General features: G+C 45.7%; 1 protein-coding gene across 2 annotated transcripts in view; it reads right to left on the reverse strand.

Moving 5' to 3' along the window:
• Positions 1–18,028, reverse strand: part of LOC310775540 (uncharacterized protein) — a 105,677-nt gene that overhangs the window by 50,945 nt on the left and 36,704 nt on the right. Inside the window, exons 4-7 of one of the 2 annotated variants that reach the window (XM_083635708.1) lie at positions 15,658–15,762; positions 10,333–10,416; positions 10,076–10,221; positions 7,328–7,418 (exon numbers count right to left, since the gene is read on the reverse strand). In XM_083635708.1, the coding sequence (XP_083491834.1) occupies positions 7,328–7,418; positions 10,076–10,221; positions 10,333–10,416; positions 15,658–15,762 (426 nt within the window). Of the gene's footprint in view, positions 1–7,327; positions 7,419–10,075; positions 10,222–10,332; positions 10,420–15,657; positions 15,763–18,028 lie in introns of both variants that reach the window. The other variant, XM_083635707.1, reaches the window with a different exon arrangement.

An 18,028-nucleotide genomic window follows, 5' to 3' on the forward strand; every position in this document is an offset into this window, starting at 1 on the left:
GAACTCCCTGGACCTCCAATGGGATATGGTGAACTCCCTGGACCTCCAATGGGATATGGTGAACTCCCTGGCCCTCCAATGGGATATGGTGAACTCCCTGGCCCTCCAGTGGAATTTGCCCTTGGTCCTGCATGCCCTGGGAGAGCCTCCCTTTGAGCCAATAGATCAGATCTCGCTCAAGATGCTCTCTCAACGGCCCTCCTCTTGGCCCTCACTTCAGCCCAAAGAGTGAGAGACCTGTGCGCTTTGTCAGTGGCACCGTCCTGCCTCTTGATCAGAGAGGATAGTAGCACAGCTACCCCGCTGCCCAACCCCTCCTTCATACCAAAATCACTCTTTTCGGTCAAGGGCCATCTCTCTGGAGGGGTTCTTCCCCCCTCCTCTCAAAAACGCTTCAGAGGAGGCGGCGCACCGGCTTTGCCCGATACGCGCGCTTTCCCAATACGTTTTGCGCATGGCTAACCTCAGACAGACACAACAGCTGTTTGTCACTACGGGCCTCTCTGACTGTGAGAACTGTACGCTGTCGAAACAGCGGCTCTCCCACTGGCTTTGTGACGCGATCACAGAGGCTTACAAGGCGTCAGGGACTGACCCTCCATAGTGTCAGTGTGCACTCCACAAGAGCCACCTCCTCTTCCACAGCCCTCCTTAGAGGCATGTCAGTAGTACAGCCCCGCATTCTGGCCTGAGCCCGAGGGGGCCCGAGGCGGGCCGGGCTAGGGCCGATTTTCACATTACTAGCTAGGGCTGGGCCTGCCTGTTTTTGCTTTTGTTTTGCTTTTTAACGTTTGAATTGACACATTGTGGTGTTCAAAGTGTTTTAATGCACTTTTTTTGTATAGTGTTGATTTGATAGGCTTAGGCTATCAAATAAATTGATCAAACACATAAGGTTTGGGGGTAGGGGGGGGGGGGGGGGCATGGCCGGGGGCCGGGCTCAGGGCCGAAATTCTGACAAGCCGTAGGGCTCACATCGGGCTCGGGCGCGAACATGTAGGGCCCGGGCCGGGCTAGGGCCTAGATTTGAGGCCCGTGTACGGCTCCTCTAGTCAGTAGAGGACATCTGCTCAGCGGCAACTTGGGCTTCTGCTGGCCCCTTCATCGGCTTTTACCTGAGCGATGTCTCAGAGTTATCCCTGACCCACTGGTGCGCGCAGTGACAACTAGTCGTTTCTTCGCCCCCGACAGTTATCCTCTGGATGAGAGCTTGTCCTTCGGAGTGATAAAAAGCTTGCATGCCTAGTCCCCGGACAGGATGGTCCTTGGGTCAGACATCAGACATGCGTATCATTATGTTTGCCTCCCTTATGCGTGAAGCACGGACGCTTGTCTACATAATACATGTTCATGCAAGCATATTACACGCATAAACTCCATGGGCGGTGCCCGCCAGGACCTATATTAACTGTGTACCGCCTTGCCATCACCTCAGGGGCGCGTCCCCCCGGCGGTGGAGCGGGTGTAGACTGCCCTCTGCACATCTCACTCCAGGAACGTGCCATAATATGAGCTGATGGTGGCCACTGCGTTGAGTGTCGAAGTGAACGTGGACCCAACAGGCTCCGCTTTATCCAATAAGCGAAGCCCAAGAGAGGGTTGTAGCTGAATTGAAATAAAATGAAAGATTTATAAGTAATCTCTAGTTTGATGAAATCAACGAGGCCCTCTTGGCTTAAGGCTCACTGAGAATCCTATTAGGAGCTGATTGCTGGGCGCAGCACTGTTTTATAGAGAGCGCCGGTGAAAGCAAGGGGTGTGGCCATATGCCGCCAAAGAGAGAAGTCTTCAGGTTGACACTCCATTTATCTCTGCAACGGTTTGTTTTTGGAATAAAAGTCCAAAGCGGGTATGGACTGGTGTTGTAGATTGTCACTTTAAATTAAATATCAAAATGACTTCAATCCTATTGTAGTCACATAATATCTTAAGAAGCAGCTGCCCTCTCAGTTACTGACATCATATGAGAATGAAACATGCATAGTGTTTTGTGTGTTTGTCAGCTGTAGGGCACGTCCCTTTTGGTGGAAACTTCCCTATTTCACAAACATATAAAAGGAGGGATTGACTGCAATCCTCCCCATTCACACCATCAGGGAGTCAGGAGATGGTTATCAGTTTGGATGTAGGCGCTGTGTTTGAACCATCTCCTGACAGGCACACAGCTGTGAAGTGACTGGTCCAATCACAGCGCAGAGCGCAGCAGCTCTGTTGAAAGGCAGGAATGTGTCTCTCCAGTGTTCTGTAAGCTACAGCTGAGCCCCCTTAATGTCCCTCCAGCCCAGTGGTCTCCAAGCCGAGATCCAGGTGTATGCAAGTTATCATTCCAACCAAATATTATATCATTAATGTCACTTATTAGTTCCTTCTCTGCCACTCACATACTGCTACACTGTTATATCAATCCGGTATTCAATGTGATGAAGTGCTGAGATTGACTTTTTTAACACGTCTGCAATTGTCAACTACCCTGACTCGTCTCCTAACCCTGCACTATGTCCTGTCTGCCCTGCCCCGTCTCCTAACCCTGCACTATGTCCTGTCTGCCCTGCCCGTCTCCTAACCCTGCACTATGTCCTGTCTGCCCTGCCCGTCTCCTAACCCTGCACTATGTCCTGTCTGCCCCGTCTCCTAACCCTGCACTATGTCCTGTCTGCCCCGTCTCCTAACCCTGCACTATGTCCTGTCTGCCCTGCCCGTCTCCTAACCCTGCACTATGTCCTGTCTGCCCTGCCCGTCTCCTAACCCTGCACTATGTCCTGACTCCCCTGCCTCGTCTCCTAACCCTGCACTATGTCCTGTCTGCCCTGCCCGTCTCCTAACCCTGCACTATGTCCTGACTCCCCTGCCTCGTCTCCTAACCCTGCACTATGTCCTGTCTGCCCTGCCTCGTCTCCTAACCCTGCACTATGTCCTGTCTGCCCTGCCCCGTCTCCTAACCCTGCACTATGTCCTGTCTGCCCTGCCTCGTCTCCTAACCCTGCACTATGTCCTGACTGCCCTGCCCGTCTCCTAACCCTGCACTATGTCCTGTCTGCCCTGCCCCGTCTCCTAACCCTGCACTATGTCCTGTCTGCCCTGCTTCGTCTCCTAACCCTGCACTATGTCCTGACTGCCCTGCCCCGTCTCCTAACCCTGCACTATGTCCTGTCTGTCCTGCCCCGTCTCCTAACCCTGCACTATGTCCTGTCTGCCCTGCCTCGTCTCCTAACCCTGCACTATGTCCTGTCTGCCCTGCCCTTCTCCTAACCCTGCACTATGTCCTGTCTGCCCTGCCTCGTCTTCTAAAGCCTGGATTATGCTTGAAGCTTTGGCCGGCCGCACGGAAATGAGAGACACGGAATCCGACGAGGAAACGTGTGGAGCTTTTAGACTCTGTGCGGGTTTCTGCTCGCGGAATTGAGGGCGAGTCTTGAAAACTCCACTTTGTCCGCCCAGCCGCGTCCGCGTAGTTACAAAATTCGGGGTGTGCACGGCCAGGCGAAAACCGTCCGCACGGAGCCTTGCGGAGGGGCGTGTCTGCTGATTTGACGTCACTTTTCCGCGCGGACACTCGCGTTCCTCGCTGATGCGGAAAGCATAATGAGCCCTTAATCCTGCACTATGTCCTGTCTGCCCTGCCTCGTCTCCTAACCCTGCACTATGTCCTGTCTGCCCTGCCTCGTCTCCTAACCCTGCACTATGTCCTGTCTGCCCTGCCTCATCTCCTAACCCTGCACTATGTCCTGTCTGTCCTGCCCCGTCTCCTAACCCTGCACTATGTCCTGTCTGCCCTGCCCCGTCTCCTAACCCTGCACTATGTCCTGTCTGCCCTGCCTCGTCTCCTAACCCTGCACTATGTCCTGTCTGCCCTGCCCCGTCTCCTAACCCTGCACTATGTCCTGTCTGCCCTGCCTCGTCTCCTAACCCTGCACTATGTCCTGACTGCCCTGCCCCGTCTCCTAACCCTGCACTATGTCCTGTCTGTCCTGCCTCATCTCCTAACCCTGCACTATGTCCTGTCTGCCTTGCCCCGTCTCCTAACCCTGCACTATGTCCTGTCTGTCCTGCCTCGTCTCCTAACCCTGCACTATGTCCTGTCTGCCCTGCCTCGTCTCCTAACCCTGCACTATGTCCTGTCTGTCCTGCCCCGTCTCCTAACCCTGCACTATGTCCTGACTCCCCTGCCTCGTCTCCTAACCCTGCACTATGTCCTGTCTGCCCTGCCCCGTCTCCTAACCCTGCACTATGTCCTGTCTGCCCTGCCTCGTCTCCTAACCCTGCACTATGTCCTGTCTGCCCTGCCTCGTCTCCTAACCCTGCACTATGTCCTGTCTTCCCTGCCCGTCTCCTAACCCTGCACTATGTCCTGTCTGCCGTGCCTCGTCTCCTAATCCTGCATTATGTCCTGTCTGCCCTGCCTCGTCTCCTAACCCTGCACTATGTCCTGTCTGCCCTGCCCCGTCTCCTAATCCTGCACTATGTCCTGACTGCCCTGCCCCGTCTCCTAATCCTGCACTATGTCCTGTATGCCCTGCCCGTCTCCTAACCCTGCACTATGTCCTGTCTGCCCTGCCTCGTCTCCTAACCCTGCACTATGTCCTGTCTGCCGTGCCTCGTCTCCTAATCCTGCATTATGTCCTGTCTGCCCTGCCTCGTCTCCTAACCCTGCACTATGTCCTGTCTGCCCTGCCTCGTCTCCTAACCCTGCACTATGTCCTGTCTGCCCTGCCTCCTAATCCTGCACTATGTCCTGACTGCCCTGCCCCGTCTCCTAATCCTGCACTATGTCCTGTATGCCCTGCCTCGTCTCCTAACCCTGCACTATGTCCTGTATGCCCTGCCTCGTCTCCTAACCCTGCACTATGTCCTGTCTGCCCTGCCTCGTCTCCTAACCCTGCACTATGTCCTGTATGCCCTGCCCGTCTCCTAACCCTGCACTATGTCCTGTCTGCCCTGCATGTGAATTCCTATGTCTGTGCCTGTTTTTGGTAATGCTTTTAACACTGTTTATATTTGTCCATCTGTATTGTTATTTTGTGTGTGACCTCTATGTCCTCTTGGCCAGGTCATTATTGTAAAATGTGTTCTCAATAATCTACCTGGTAAAATAAAGGAAATGAATGAATGGTGTACCCCTGCCTCTTCTACTTCAGTTAAGCCTAATTTATATTTATGCAAAGTGTCGCCCGACACATGGTGCCGACAATAAAGTGTTGCTCATGTTGCTGCATTTATGGTTCAGTGAACACGCTCAACGGTCACGTGACACTCGAACGTTATAGAGAACTTGTGCAGACAGCCAAGAGAGGGAATCTGCTGTATGCTGGTTTGTTTATGTCTAACCTGACATCGCCAGACCACTTCCCAACTGTCAAAGCAAATTAAACATGAGCTCACAGACTCGTCAGGTCCCCAGGCAGTAATAAAATCTCTACAGTGAAACCACGTCGGACATAAAAAGGCAGATTGCAACATAATGGAAACGGTTAACAAACTACCGCGCTGTCCCTGCAAGAACTCACCTCCTCTCTCTCTGGGAAGTTGGTCACGGTGTTCTTTGTGATTTTCACGAAGTCATACATCCAGGACAGGCCGATAAAAATAGCAGGGACATGTTTTCATATTCATTTCAATACAGCAAAAACCAAAACAAGGAAGTCAACCGCGTGTGCTCTTTCTTCTATCTAGCCAATCACGCCAAACACACTTGCGCGACACTATGTGACATAGTCAGCGACACTACAAATTTCACTTGGTAGGAGACACTACTCGGCGACACTTGATAGTGTCGACAAAGACCTTATTTCTGTTGGCCACGGTTTCAAAAGTGTCAACAGAACAAGTATAAATTGGGCTTGTGTTCTACATTTCCCAGAATGCCTTTCAACAACCCCCAGAGAACGGGGCTGAACTTCTTGTATTCAGCTATCGCTCCAGTGAGGACCATAACAAGTGTGGACCATAACAATATATATATAACAATATATGGGCGTAGCCTCCGTGACATCATAGACTGTGTAGCAATATGGACGTAGCCTCCATGACATCATAGACTGTGTAACAATATGGACGTAGCCTCCGTGACATCATAGACTGTGTAACAATATGGACGTAGCCTCCGTGACATCATAGCCATCTAATTTTTCTTTTTTTGCCAGACAGAGCTGCAGCACCGCCTGCTTAACTTGAAAGACTTGAAACTAGCGACTGAGACCATAAACTCGTTAGGAAAGTGTTTACTGGGGTAATAAATCAAGTGAGAAGATGGGGCTTGGCACTGACAAGTTCAAACGAATGAAATGAATGCACATCCTCCAACAGACTTTTTCAATCGGTGCTGTTATCAGGGAAAACCTAGGAAAAGAGGTTACCACATACCCCTCCCGTGCTTTATTCCCCACACCAATGTCAATCAATGTCACTATGACTACACCTGTATATCCTGGTACAGTAAGTAGTATAACAAACAAATCAAAAGACAGGCAAAACAAACGAATGAGGGTCATCCTTAACCTCAGTCCAAGAACACACATTAGCCCAACTCATTTTAAAGAGTTGAATTGGCTCCTCGTTGAAAGTACGTTTGTTCTGTATTGTTTATTTGATGTTATGTGTTACTACAGTATGTCATCTTTTTATAAGACCAGGGACCATGATGGAAATAAGTGTTTAAACTTTTTCATGTCATCCCTTGGATGTTGTCATTCTTTATCCAAAATAAAATCAATCAATCAATCAATCAATCAATCAATCAATCAATCAATCAATCAATCAATCAATCAATCAATCAACCAATCAACCAACCAACCAACCAACCAAACAAACATTTCATCTCACGCAGGAGGCTTCGTCAGGGCTCTGACAAAACCTGACATTTACTGCTGATGATGTGCATGTGTGTGTGTGTGCACGTGGCACAGAGACAGACTAAGCCTACATTCACACAGAACGCCGAACGTAAGCAGAACTGAAGCTTGAAGCAGCCACAAGCTGAACGTACGCCTTACTGTTCACACAAGACGCTTTCTCTTTTCCTCTCTTCCTCTCAGCGCCTACTCTCGCGCCTTGAACCCGCCCACAACAACCCCCATTGACTTCATGCCTCACAACTTCACGGCTTCAGCGTCACGCTTGGAAATTCGCCGTCAGGCCTGAGTGATCGCTTCAGCGTGGCGTGAGCGTGGCTTCGGCACGGCGTCAGCGTGGCACGCGTGCGGGTGGTGTGAACGGCTCCGCCTGTTAACAAGGACGCCAAAATGAAACGTGTGGGTACAGCGTAGGTACAGCTTTGGTTGAGCGTTGCTTCGGCGTCCTGTGTGAACGAGGGCTAACAGCAGCGTCTGACCTGCAGCTCCTTGCTCCTCCTCTGCAATCCAATGTTGAGGGCCTCTTCTGCTTCTAGCTTGGAGCTGGTACTGCACATCTCCAGGTCTCTCCTTCAAAGAGAGGGGGAGCGTTGAGTGGCACATTTCATTTTCTTTGCCAGACTGTTTGAGACAACAGAACACCTTAGCAACAGAGTGAGTCACGCGTTTCATTAATCAAGTTTTGACTTTATAAGGGTATTGTTAATTGGTGTGTGCCTCTGTATGTGCGTGCATGGATGTGTGTTCCCTCTGACAGTTGCCTCTTGTCTGCAGCCCAGTCACGCTGCAAGGTAAAGTAAAGGGATTGCATCCATTTGCTCTCATATTACCGGGGGCAGATGCAAACATGTTGGGACGTTACTGAATGCTTGGGGGGCGTACACGTCAAAGTGTACTGTAGATAACGGGACTTTGAAGCACATATCATGTTATAGTGCAAGGGCTTCAAGTCAGGAGCGTCACATAAAAATGTCAAGAACTTTTTGATATACTGAACGTCAGTGTTGTTGTTTTTTTTCTGTTTCCTAGGTTAATGAAATGTGATCGGAGCATGTATCATAGAGTTGTGAGAACATCTCAGGACAGCTCAGTCTTCTGTAGGTGTACATACAGTACAGATATGTGCATGTATGTAGGATGTATGTGTATATGTAGGCTATATACTTTTGTAAATGTGCATGTATACTTATAGTCATTTGTGTATATTTTACTATTTTATTTTGCTTTTATTCTATGCTTTCTCACTTGTACAACATTTTGTAACTATGCTTTGGAAAGGTGGAGATTTAAATGAATTACATTTAATTACTTACATCACTAACATACTTATGTTCACTTGCTCTATTCCTACAAGTTGAAGAGTGGGTTAACCAATCTCAAATCAATTTACCCACCTTTTTTGTCTGGCATATGAGGTATATACTGTACTGTACTGAGTATACTGTACATGTGTCAAACTTAAGGCCCGGGGGCCAAATCTGGCCCAGCACCTCATTTTATGTGGCCCGCGAGAGCTAGCAAAGAATACAATTTGCCATTATTATGCCTCCGCCGGCGATAGCCAGGCCGGAGGCATTATGGATTCGGGTTGTCCGTCCGTCCGTCCGTCCGTCCGTCGGATGTTCGTTAACGCGATATCTGAGGAACGGTTTGACGGAATTTCAAATTTGCCTCAAACATCGACTTGGACTCAAGGATGAACTGATTCGATTTTGGTGGTCAAAGGTCAAAGTTCAAGGTCACTGTGACCTCACAAACGCTATTCCCAAGTTCGTTAACGCGATATCTCAGGAATGCCTTTGCATAATTTCTTCCAATTTGGCTCAAACATCGACTTGCATGCAAGGATGAAATTATTTGATTTTGGTGATGAAAAGTTAAAGGTCAAGGTCACTGTGACCCCTCGGACACCATTTTCAAGCTTGTCAACGCGATATCTCAGGAACGCCTTGATGTAATTTCTTCGAATTTGCCTCAAACGTCCACTTGGACTCAAGGATGAACTGATTTGATTTTGGTGGTCAAAGGTCAAAGTTAAAGGTCACTGTGACCTCACGACCGCTCATTTCATGCTCACGAACCCCGTTTCCAAACACTTTAACGCGATATCTCGGGAAAGCCTTGACATAATTAATTCCAATTTGGCTCAAACGTCAACAAGGACAAGGTGGCTCAGCGGTTAGCACTGTTGCCTCACAGCAAGAAGGTCCCGGGTTCAAACCCCGTCTGTCCCAGGTCCTTTCTGTGTGGAGTTTGCATGTTCTCCCTGTGTTCGTGTGGGTTTTCTCCGGGTGCTCCGGTTTCCTCCCACCATCAAAGACATGTATGTTAGGGTTAATACTCTGTCAGTGCCCCTGAACAAGGCAATGGAAAAATAACTGGAGTTGGTCCCCGGGCGCTGCACTGTGGGTGCACACTGCACACTGCTCCTAGTTCTAGGAAGGTTCCTAGTAGAGGATGGGTCAAATGGAGGATGAATTTCCCCATGGGGATAAATAAATATAAAATAACTTAACTTAACTTTAACTGACTCAAGGATTAACTAATTCGATTTTGGTGGTCAAAGGACAAAGGTTAAGGTCACTATGACCTCATGAATGCCATTTTCAAGCTCGTTAACGCGATATCTCGAGAACACCTTGACGGAATTTCTTCAAATTTGCCTCAAACGTCCACTTGGAGTGAAGGGTGAACTGATTAGATTTTAGTGGTCAAAGTTCAAGGTCACTGTGACCTCACTAATGCCATTTTCAAGCTTGTTAATGCGATATCTCAAGAACGCCTTGACAGAATTTCTTCTAATTTCCCTCAAACGTCCACTTGGATTCAAGGATGAACTGATTAGATTGGTGGTCAAAGTTCAAGGTTACTGTGACATCACAACTGCTCGTTTCATGCTCATTAACGTGATATCTCTGGAACGCCTTGATGGAATTTCATATAATTTGTCTCAAACGTTCACTTGGACTCAAGGATGAACTGATTACATTTTGGTGGTCAAAGGTCAAGGTCACTGTGACGTCACGAATGCCATTTTCAAGCTCGGTAACGCCATATCTCAGTAACACCTTCACGGAATTTCTTCATATTTGGCTCAAATGTCAAAGTCTGGACGGACATGCATGTCGACTGCTCACTTGTTGGCGGAGGCATATATCCGCGGTGTGGTTGTTCTAGTGTGTCATGTGTTTTGAACAATTCAGCACTCAATGGTGTCTTGGACTGACTTTTTGATCAGGTCCTCCAGGCCGCTCCTCATCCTCTCCATCTCTCCAAGGCTCTCCAGGGTGGACCTGCTGTCACCCTCCAGCTTCCTCCTGCCCTTCTCCAGCTCGCCACGCTGACGCCGCTCCTGGTCCAGCTGGTACTCCAGCTGAACACAAGAAAGACAAGAACAGAAAAATAGATAAATTACGGTGCAATGAGCGCAATGCAATGTGACTCCAATATATATCTACAATAAATGAACAACAAATATACTTACATCTTCAGCTAGCATCTGTAGCTTGGCTCTCTCCTTGGTGAGCAAGTTGACCTTCTCCTCCTCGCTCTGCAAATCCTCAATGGCCTGCTGCATGTAAAGTAATGTAAAGTAATGTAAAGTAAAGTAATGTAAAGTAATGTAATGTAAAGTAATGTAATGTAATGTAATGTAATGTAATATGAAGTAATGTAAAGTAATGTAATGTAATGTAAAGTAATGTAAAGTAATGTAAAGTAATGTAAAGTAATGCTGCAGTGGACAAACAAGACGGCTGAGCCTGGGCTGCAGATGTTGCCTCAGATCCACCTAGCTGCCACATTGCCTCATATCCACCTGCCTAACCCTAACCCTAACCCTAACCCTAACCCTAACCCTAACCCTAACCCATAGTTACCACATGACACCATTCAAGTGCTTTTGGACAGTAAGAGCAACAAACATGGATGCCAGAAGTAAGGTTGTTTTCTTGTGGCTGGTGTTTTCTTACCAAAATCAAGTAGTGGGCCATTATCGAAGCTACATAGGCGATATTGTGCAAAAAATAATAATAGGTGGGCTATCTCGTTGAAAGGGCCTTTCTGTGTGGAGTTTGCATGTTCTCCCTGTGCTCCCCTGGGGTTTCCTCCATATAACATCAATATGAACCCCCCACTAAAAACATGCAGAAGATCAGCGTCTGACCAGCGGCAGTTCAAAGAAGTTGGTCCCCGAGCGCTTCACTGCAGCTGCCCACCGCTCCTGGCCTGACCATGGAGCAAGGACAAGCCAGGATGGAAAAATGCGGAGGACAAACTCCTCTGCGCCTCTAAACATGTCTGTGTGTGTGTGTATGTGTGTGTGTGTGTGTGTGTGTGTGTGTGTGTGTGTGTGTGTTTATGTGTGTGTGTGTTTGTGTGTATAATGCGTATGTGCATTGTGGCAAATAAAGACGGGATCGTCCGTCATGTACCTTAAACGATAGCTACTATGAACAGAATAACAAAATGTATAATTTTCAATTCAATTGGTCAATTGGTGACACCGCCATTTTCGTAGTCCCGAAACGTCACGTAACGTCACAACTCGGAAACTCGGGTATCATTGAAATTCCCCACTCATAGATACAACATTGGAGGGCCACTCACGTGCTCGTAACTCGTAAATGAACGATATATCCGAGGAGCACATGAATGCAGCATTCCACTACTACACACGACTTGATGTTCTCTGAAATTAGGTGGGAAAAAGTGCACAAATATATCGGTATTGGCATTTGGCCAGAACAGTAGGAAAATATCGGCATGTCGGATATCGGCAAAAGAAAATCCAATATTGTGCATCCCTAGTCGGAATGTCAAACAAAGCATGTGACTAAACTAATTGAAGCATCTGTAAGGGTTTCTGTGCCATCTTGTCTTTTTATTGATGTTTTTTTTTTTACAAACTTCTCTTTGTATTCAATCCATAATCTAAGACATGTTCAGCAAACAGTCGGAGGATAATGAGGCTTGATGCTAAATTGTTCCCACAGATTACATTGACTGCTACTGTTGGTCAAGCATCTGGCACACATTACAGAGCAGGGCCTCTTACTGTACTGTATAGCCGCCATAGAGTATGATGAGGTTGTACTGTAGGGGGTTACGATTTCTTTCCTTTTCGTGTGTGTGTGTGTGTGTGTGTGTGTGTGTGTGTGTGTGTGTGCGCGCGCATGTGTGTGTGTCCGTGTGTGTGTGTGTGTGTGTACGTGCGCGCATGTGTGCGCATGTGTGTGTGTCCGTGTGTGTGTAGACGGGAAGCACATTCATCATAGAGTAAGTGCCAGTTTTGACAGCTCCACAGGCCATATGGTTCTATTTTCCCTGACTTATGTTTCATTCTCCGTTGAGCAGCAAGCTCTCTGTGCTTTAACAAATGGTACAAACCTATCAATTGCATCAATACACAATCAATCACAAATGAAACCCAAAGCTACATCATATACAGCAAGACACAAGCAGGAATGTAACGCCACCTTAACTCAGTTTAGACATGTTTTTACCCTGACATGAATCATTATGAGGTGAATTTAGACATGTTTTTAGCCTGACATGAATCATTATGAGGTGAATTTAGACGTGTTTTTAGCCTGACATGAATCATTATGAGGTGAATTTAGACATGTTTTTAGCCTGACATGAATCAGTATGAGGTGAATTTAGACATGTTTTTAGCCTGACATGAATTATTAAGAGGTGAATTTAGACGTGTTTTTAGCCTGACATGAATCATTATGACGTGAATTTAGACATGTTTTCAGCCTGACATGAATCATTGTGAGGTGAATTTAGACATGTTCTTAGCCTGACATGAATCAGTATGAGGTGAATTTAGACATGTTTTTAGCCTGACATGAATTATTAAGAGGTGAATTTAGACGTGTTCTTAGCCTGACATGAATCAGTATGAGGTGAATTTAGACATGTTTTTAGCCTGACATGAATCATTATAAGATTAATCTAGACATTTTTTTAGCCTGACATGAATCATTATAAGATTAATTTAGACATGTTTTTAGCCTGACATGAATCATTATGAGGTGAATTTAGACATGCTTTTAGCCTGACATGAATCATTATGAGGTGAATTTAGACATGGTTTTAGCCTGACATGGATCAGTATGAGGTGAATTTAGACATGTTTTAGCCTGACATTAATTATTAAGAGGTGAATTTAGACATGTTTTTAGACTGACATGAATCAGTATGAGGTGAATTTAGACATGTTTTTAGCCTGACATGAATCATTATGAGATTAATTTAGACATGTTTTTAGCCTGACATTAATCATTATAAGATTAATTTAGACATGTTTTTAGCCTGACATTAATCATTATGAGGTGAATTTAGACATGTTTTAGCCTGACATGGATCAGTATGAGGTGGATTTAGACATGTTTTAGCCTGACATGAATTATTAAGAGGTGAATTTAGACATGTTTTTAGCCTGACATTAATCATTATGAGGTGAATTTAGACATGTTTTTAGCCTGACATGAATCATTGTGAGGTGAATTTAGACATGATTTTAGCCTGACATGGATCAGTATGAGGTGGATTTAGACATGTTTTAGCCTGACATGGATCAGTATGAGGTGAATCTAGACATGTTTTTAGCCTGACATTAATCATTATGAGGTGAATGTAGACATGGTTTTAGCCTGACATGGATCAGTATGAGGTGGATTTAGACATGTTTTAGCCTGACATGAATTATTAAGAGGTGAATTTACACATGTTTTTAGCCTGACATTAATCATTATGAGGTGAATTTAGACATGTTTTTAGACTGACATGAATCAGTATGAGGTGAATTTAGACATGTTTTTAGCCTGACATAAATCATTATAAGATGAATTTAGACATGTTTTTAGCCTGACATGAATCATTATAAGATTAATTTAGACATGTTTTTAGCCTGACATTAATCATTATGAGGTGAATTTAGACATGGTTTTAGCCTGACATGGATCAGTATGAGGTGAATTTAGACATGTTTTTAGCACGACATGAATCATTGTGAGGTGAATCTAGACATGTTTTTACCCTGACATGAATCATTGTGAGGTGAATCTAGACATGTTTTTACCCTGACATGAATCATTATGAGGTGAATCTAGACATGTTTTTACCCTGACATGAATCATTATGAGGTGAATTTAGACATGTTTTTACCCTGACATGAATCATTGTGAGGTGAATCTAGACATGTTTTTACCCTGACATGAATCATTGTGAGGTGAATCTAGACATGTTTGTACCCTGACATGAATCATTGTGAGGTGAATCTAGACATGTTTTTACCCTGACATGAATCATTATGAGGTGAATTTAGACATGTTTTTAGCCTGACATGAATCATTATGAGGTGAATCTAGACATATTTTTAGCCTGACATAAATCATTATAAGATGAATTTAGACATGTTTTTAGCCTGACATGAATCATTATAAGATTAATTTAGACATGTTTTTAGCCTGACATTAATCATTATGAGGTGAATTTAGACATGGTTTTAGCCTGACATGGATCAGTATGAGGTGAATTTAGACATGTTTTTAGCACGACATGAATCATTGTGAGGTGAATCTAGACATGTTTTTACCCTGACATGAATCATTGTGAGGTGAATCTAGACATGTTTTTACCCTGACATGAATCATTATGAGGTGAATCTAGACATGTTTTTACCCTGACATGAATCATTATGAGGTGAATTTAGACATGTTTTTACCCTGACATGAATCATTGTGAGGTGAATCTAGACATGTTTTTACCCTGACATGAATCATTGTGAGGTGAATCTAGACATGTTTGTACCCTGACATGAATCATTGTGAGGTGAATCTAGACATGTTTTTACCCTGACATGAATCATTATGAGGTGAATTTAGACATGTTTTTACCCTGACATGAATCATTGTGAGGTGAATCTAGACATGTTTTTAGCCTGACATGAATCATTATGAGGTGAATTTAGACATGTTTTCAGCCTGACATGAATCATTATGAGGTGAATTTAGGCATGTTTTTAGACTGACATGAATCAGTATGAGGTAAATTTAGACATGTTTTTAGCCTGACATAAATCATTATAAGATGAATTTAGACATGTTTTTAGCCTGACATAAATCATTATAAGATGAATTTAGACATGTTTTTAGCCTGACATTAATCTTTATGAGGTGAATTTAGACATGTTTTTAGCCTGACATAAATCATTATAAGATGAATTTAGACATGTTTTTAGCCTGACATAAATCATTATAAGATGAATTTAGACATGTTTTTAGCCTGACATAAATCATTATAAGATGAATTTAGACATGTTTTTAGCCTGACATTAATCTTTATGAGGTGAATTTAGACATGGTTTTAGCCTGACATGGATCAGTATGAGGTGAATTTAGACATGTTTTAGCCTGACATGAATTATTAAGAGGTGAATTTAGACATGTTTTTAGCCTGACATGAATCATTATGAGGTGAATTTAGACATGTTTTTAGCCTGACATGAATCATTATGAGGTGAATTTACACATCTTTTTAGCCTGACATGAATCATTATGAGGTGAATTTTGTACTATATCCTTCATAGTAAGTTGTCAAACGGATGCACGGTGCATGATGATAGGGTGTTTAAAGGACAAATACACAAAAATATTGTTGATCTTTGTTCATTCATCACGTCTTCAAAGAAATCTAGAATGCCCGTAAACCCCTTCAGCAGATCCCGACTATACTGGACTGGGATTTGACCAAAAAAATCAGTTACCGTGACCTTTGACCTTTAGAACACTCGTCTCACCTGGCTGAGCTCCACCAGATGCTCCTTCTCTTTCTGGAGCTTCTGCACCGCCTTGTCCTTTTGGACAAGCTCCTCCGACAGCTTCCTCACCTCACTGTCTGATGACTGGAGGGAGGGAGAGAGAGGGGGGGGGGGGGGGGTCGAGAGAGGGAGAGAGAGAGAGATATGAATATACCAAGTATTATGAATCATAAAAGTATAAGAAAATGTATGTTTCCCCCAACACATATGCAGAATTAAGCCCCTCCCTCCCACTGTGGTAAATGTTTCCCTCATGGGGAAACCGCCATGATGTCTTGTGAAAACAGCGGGTCTAATCTGTGCGGCTTTGTGGCCACACCATAAAACAATGATCTCCTTTCATGACCAAACCAGATGTCATTATTTTGACTGGTTCTTATGGACATCAAAGCGTATATACAGTATACTGTATGTATATATATGTATATATATGTATGTGGTATCCTGCTCCCTCTTTCAGACATCGGGACCTACTGAGACGAGTGTGGAAGTTTAGAAGCTGTCTGAGCTGCAAATGGGAGGAGCCAGTGGAGTGGGATGAACCATGCAGAAAGAAGGGAAGATCAACAGTTTATGGTGATCTCACCTTGCAACAGTTTTGAAAACGGATGAGAATACTCCAATATCTGCATGACAGACAGATGGTCAAACACATCATGTCCACTCATAATAACTGTTATGACAATATGTCCCAAACGTTAATAAGGTCACGTCAGTTTTCTTAAAGCTGTATACCAAACACGTCCGCTCTTGCTACATCTACTGCATCGGATTGCCCTCACAATCTCCATGTACAATAACTGTACTACATTGGGCCAAAGTATACACATAGCTAGAGGATGTGCCACCAAATTCACCTTCCTAAAAACACAACCCAGATCGAATGAATCAAAGTAAAATTGCAGTGGGGTAAATCAACACCATCTTTTTCCACTGGCAAAGGCAATGTTGTGAGTACAGTGCATTCCTTTGGCATCTTAATCCTCTAATACACCCCAGTTAAATAGATGGAGATGTCAGTGCAGCTTCTGCCTGTCGCCGTCTACAGGGAGGAGACCACAGTCTACAGGGAGGAGATCACAGTCTAGAGGGAGGAGATCACAGTCTAGAGGGAGGAGACCACGGTCTAGAGGGAGGAGACCACAGTCTAGAGGAGGAGACCACAGTCTACAGGGAGGAGATCACAGTCTACAGGAGGAGACCACAGTCTACAGGAGGAGACCACAGTCTACAGGGAGGAGATCACAGTCTACAGGAGGAGATCACAGTCTACAGGAGGAGACCACAGTCTACAGGAGGAGACCACAGTCTAGAGGAGGAGATCACAGTCTAGAGGGAGGAGACCACAGTCTAGAGGGAGGAGACCACAGTCTACAGGGAGGAGATCACAGTCTACGGGAGGAGACCAGTCTACAGGGAGGAGATCACAGTCTAGAGGGAGGAGACCACAGTCTACAGGAGGAGACCACAGTCTACAGGGAGGAGATCACAGTCTACAGGAGGAGACCACAGTCTACAGGGAGGAGACCACAGTCTACAGGAGGAGACCACAGTCTACAGGGAGGAGATCACAGTCTACAGGAGGAGACCACAGTCTACAGGAGGAGAACACAGTCTACAGGAGGAGACCACAGTCTACAGGAGGAGATCACAGTCTACAGGGAGGAGACCACAGTCTACAGGGAGGAGACCACAGTCTACAGGAGGAGACCACAGTCTACAGGAGGAGATCACAGTCTACAGGGAGGAGACCACAGTCTACAGGAGGAGAACACAGTCTACAGGAGGAGACCACAGTCTACAGGAGGAGATCACAGTCTACAGGGAGGAGACCACAGTCTACAGGGAGGAGATCACAGTCTACAGGGAGGAGATCACAGTCGACAGGGAGGAGACCACAGTCTACAGGAGGAGACCACAGTCTACAGGAGGAGACCACAGTCTACAGGGAGGAGACCACAGTCTATAGGGAGGAGACCACAGTCTACAGGGAGGAGACCACAGTCTACAGGAGGAGACCACAGTCTACAGGGAGGAGACCACAGTCTATAGGGAGGAGACCACAGTCTACAGGGAGGAGACCACAGTCTACAGGGAGGAGATCACAGTCTACAGGAGGAGACCACAGTCTACAGGAGGAGAACACAGTCTACAGGAGGAGACCACAGTCTACAGGAGGAGATCACAGTCTACAGGGAGGAGACCACAGTCTACAGGGAGGAGATCACAGTCTACAGGGAGGAGATCACAGTCTACAGGGAGGAGATCACAGTCTACAGGAGGAGACCACAGTCTACAGGGAGGAGATCACAGTCTACAGGAGGAGACCACAGTGACCTGAAATTCATGA

The sequence above is a fragment of the Poromitra crassiceps genome (genome assembly GCF_964638095.1).
Source record: "Poromitra crassiceps genome assembly, chromosome: 4".
NCBI classification, from domain to species: Eukaryota; Metazoa; Chordata; class Actinopteri; order Beryciformes; family Melamphaidae; genus Poromitra; species Poromitra crassiceps.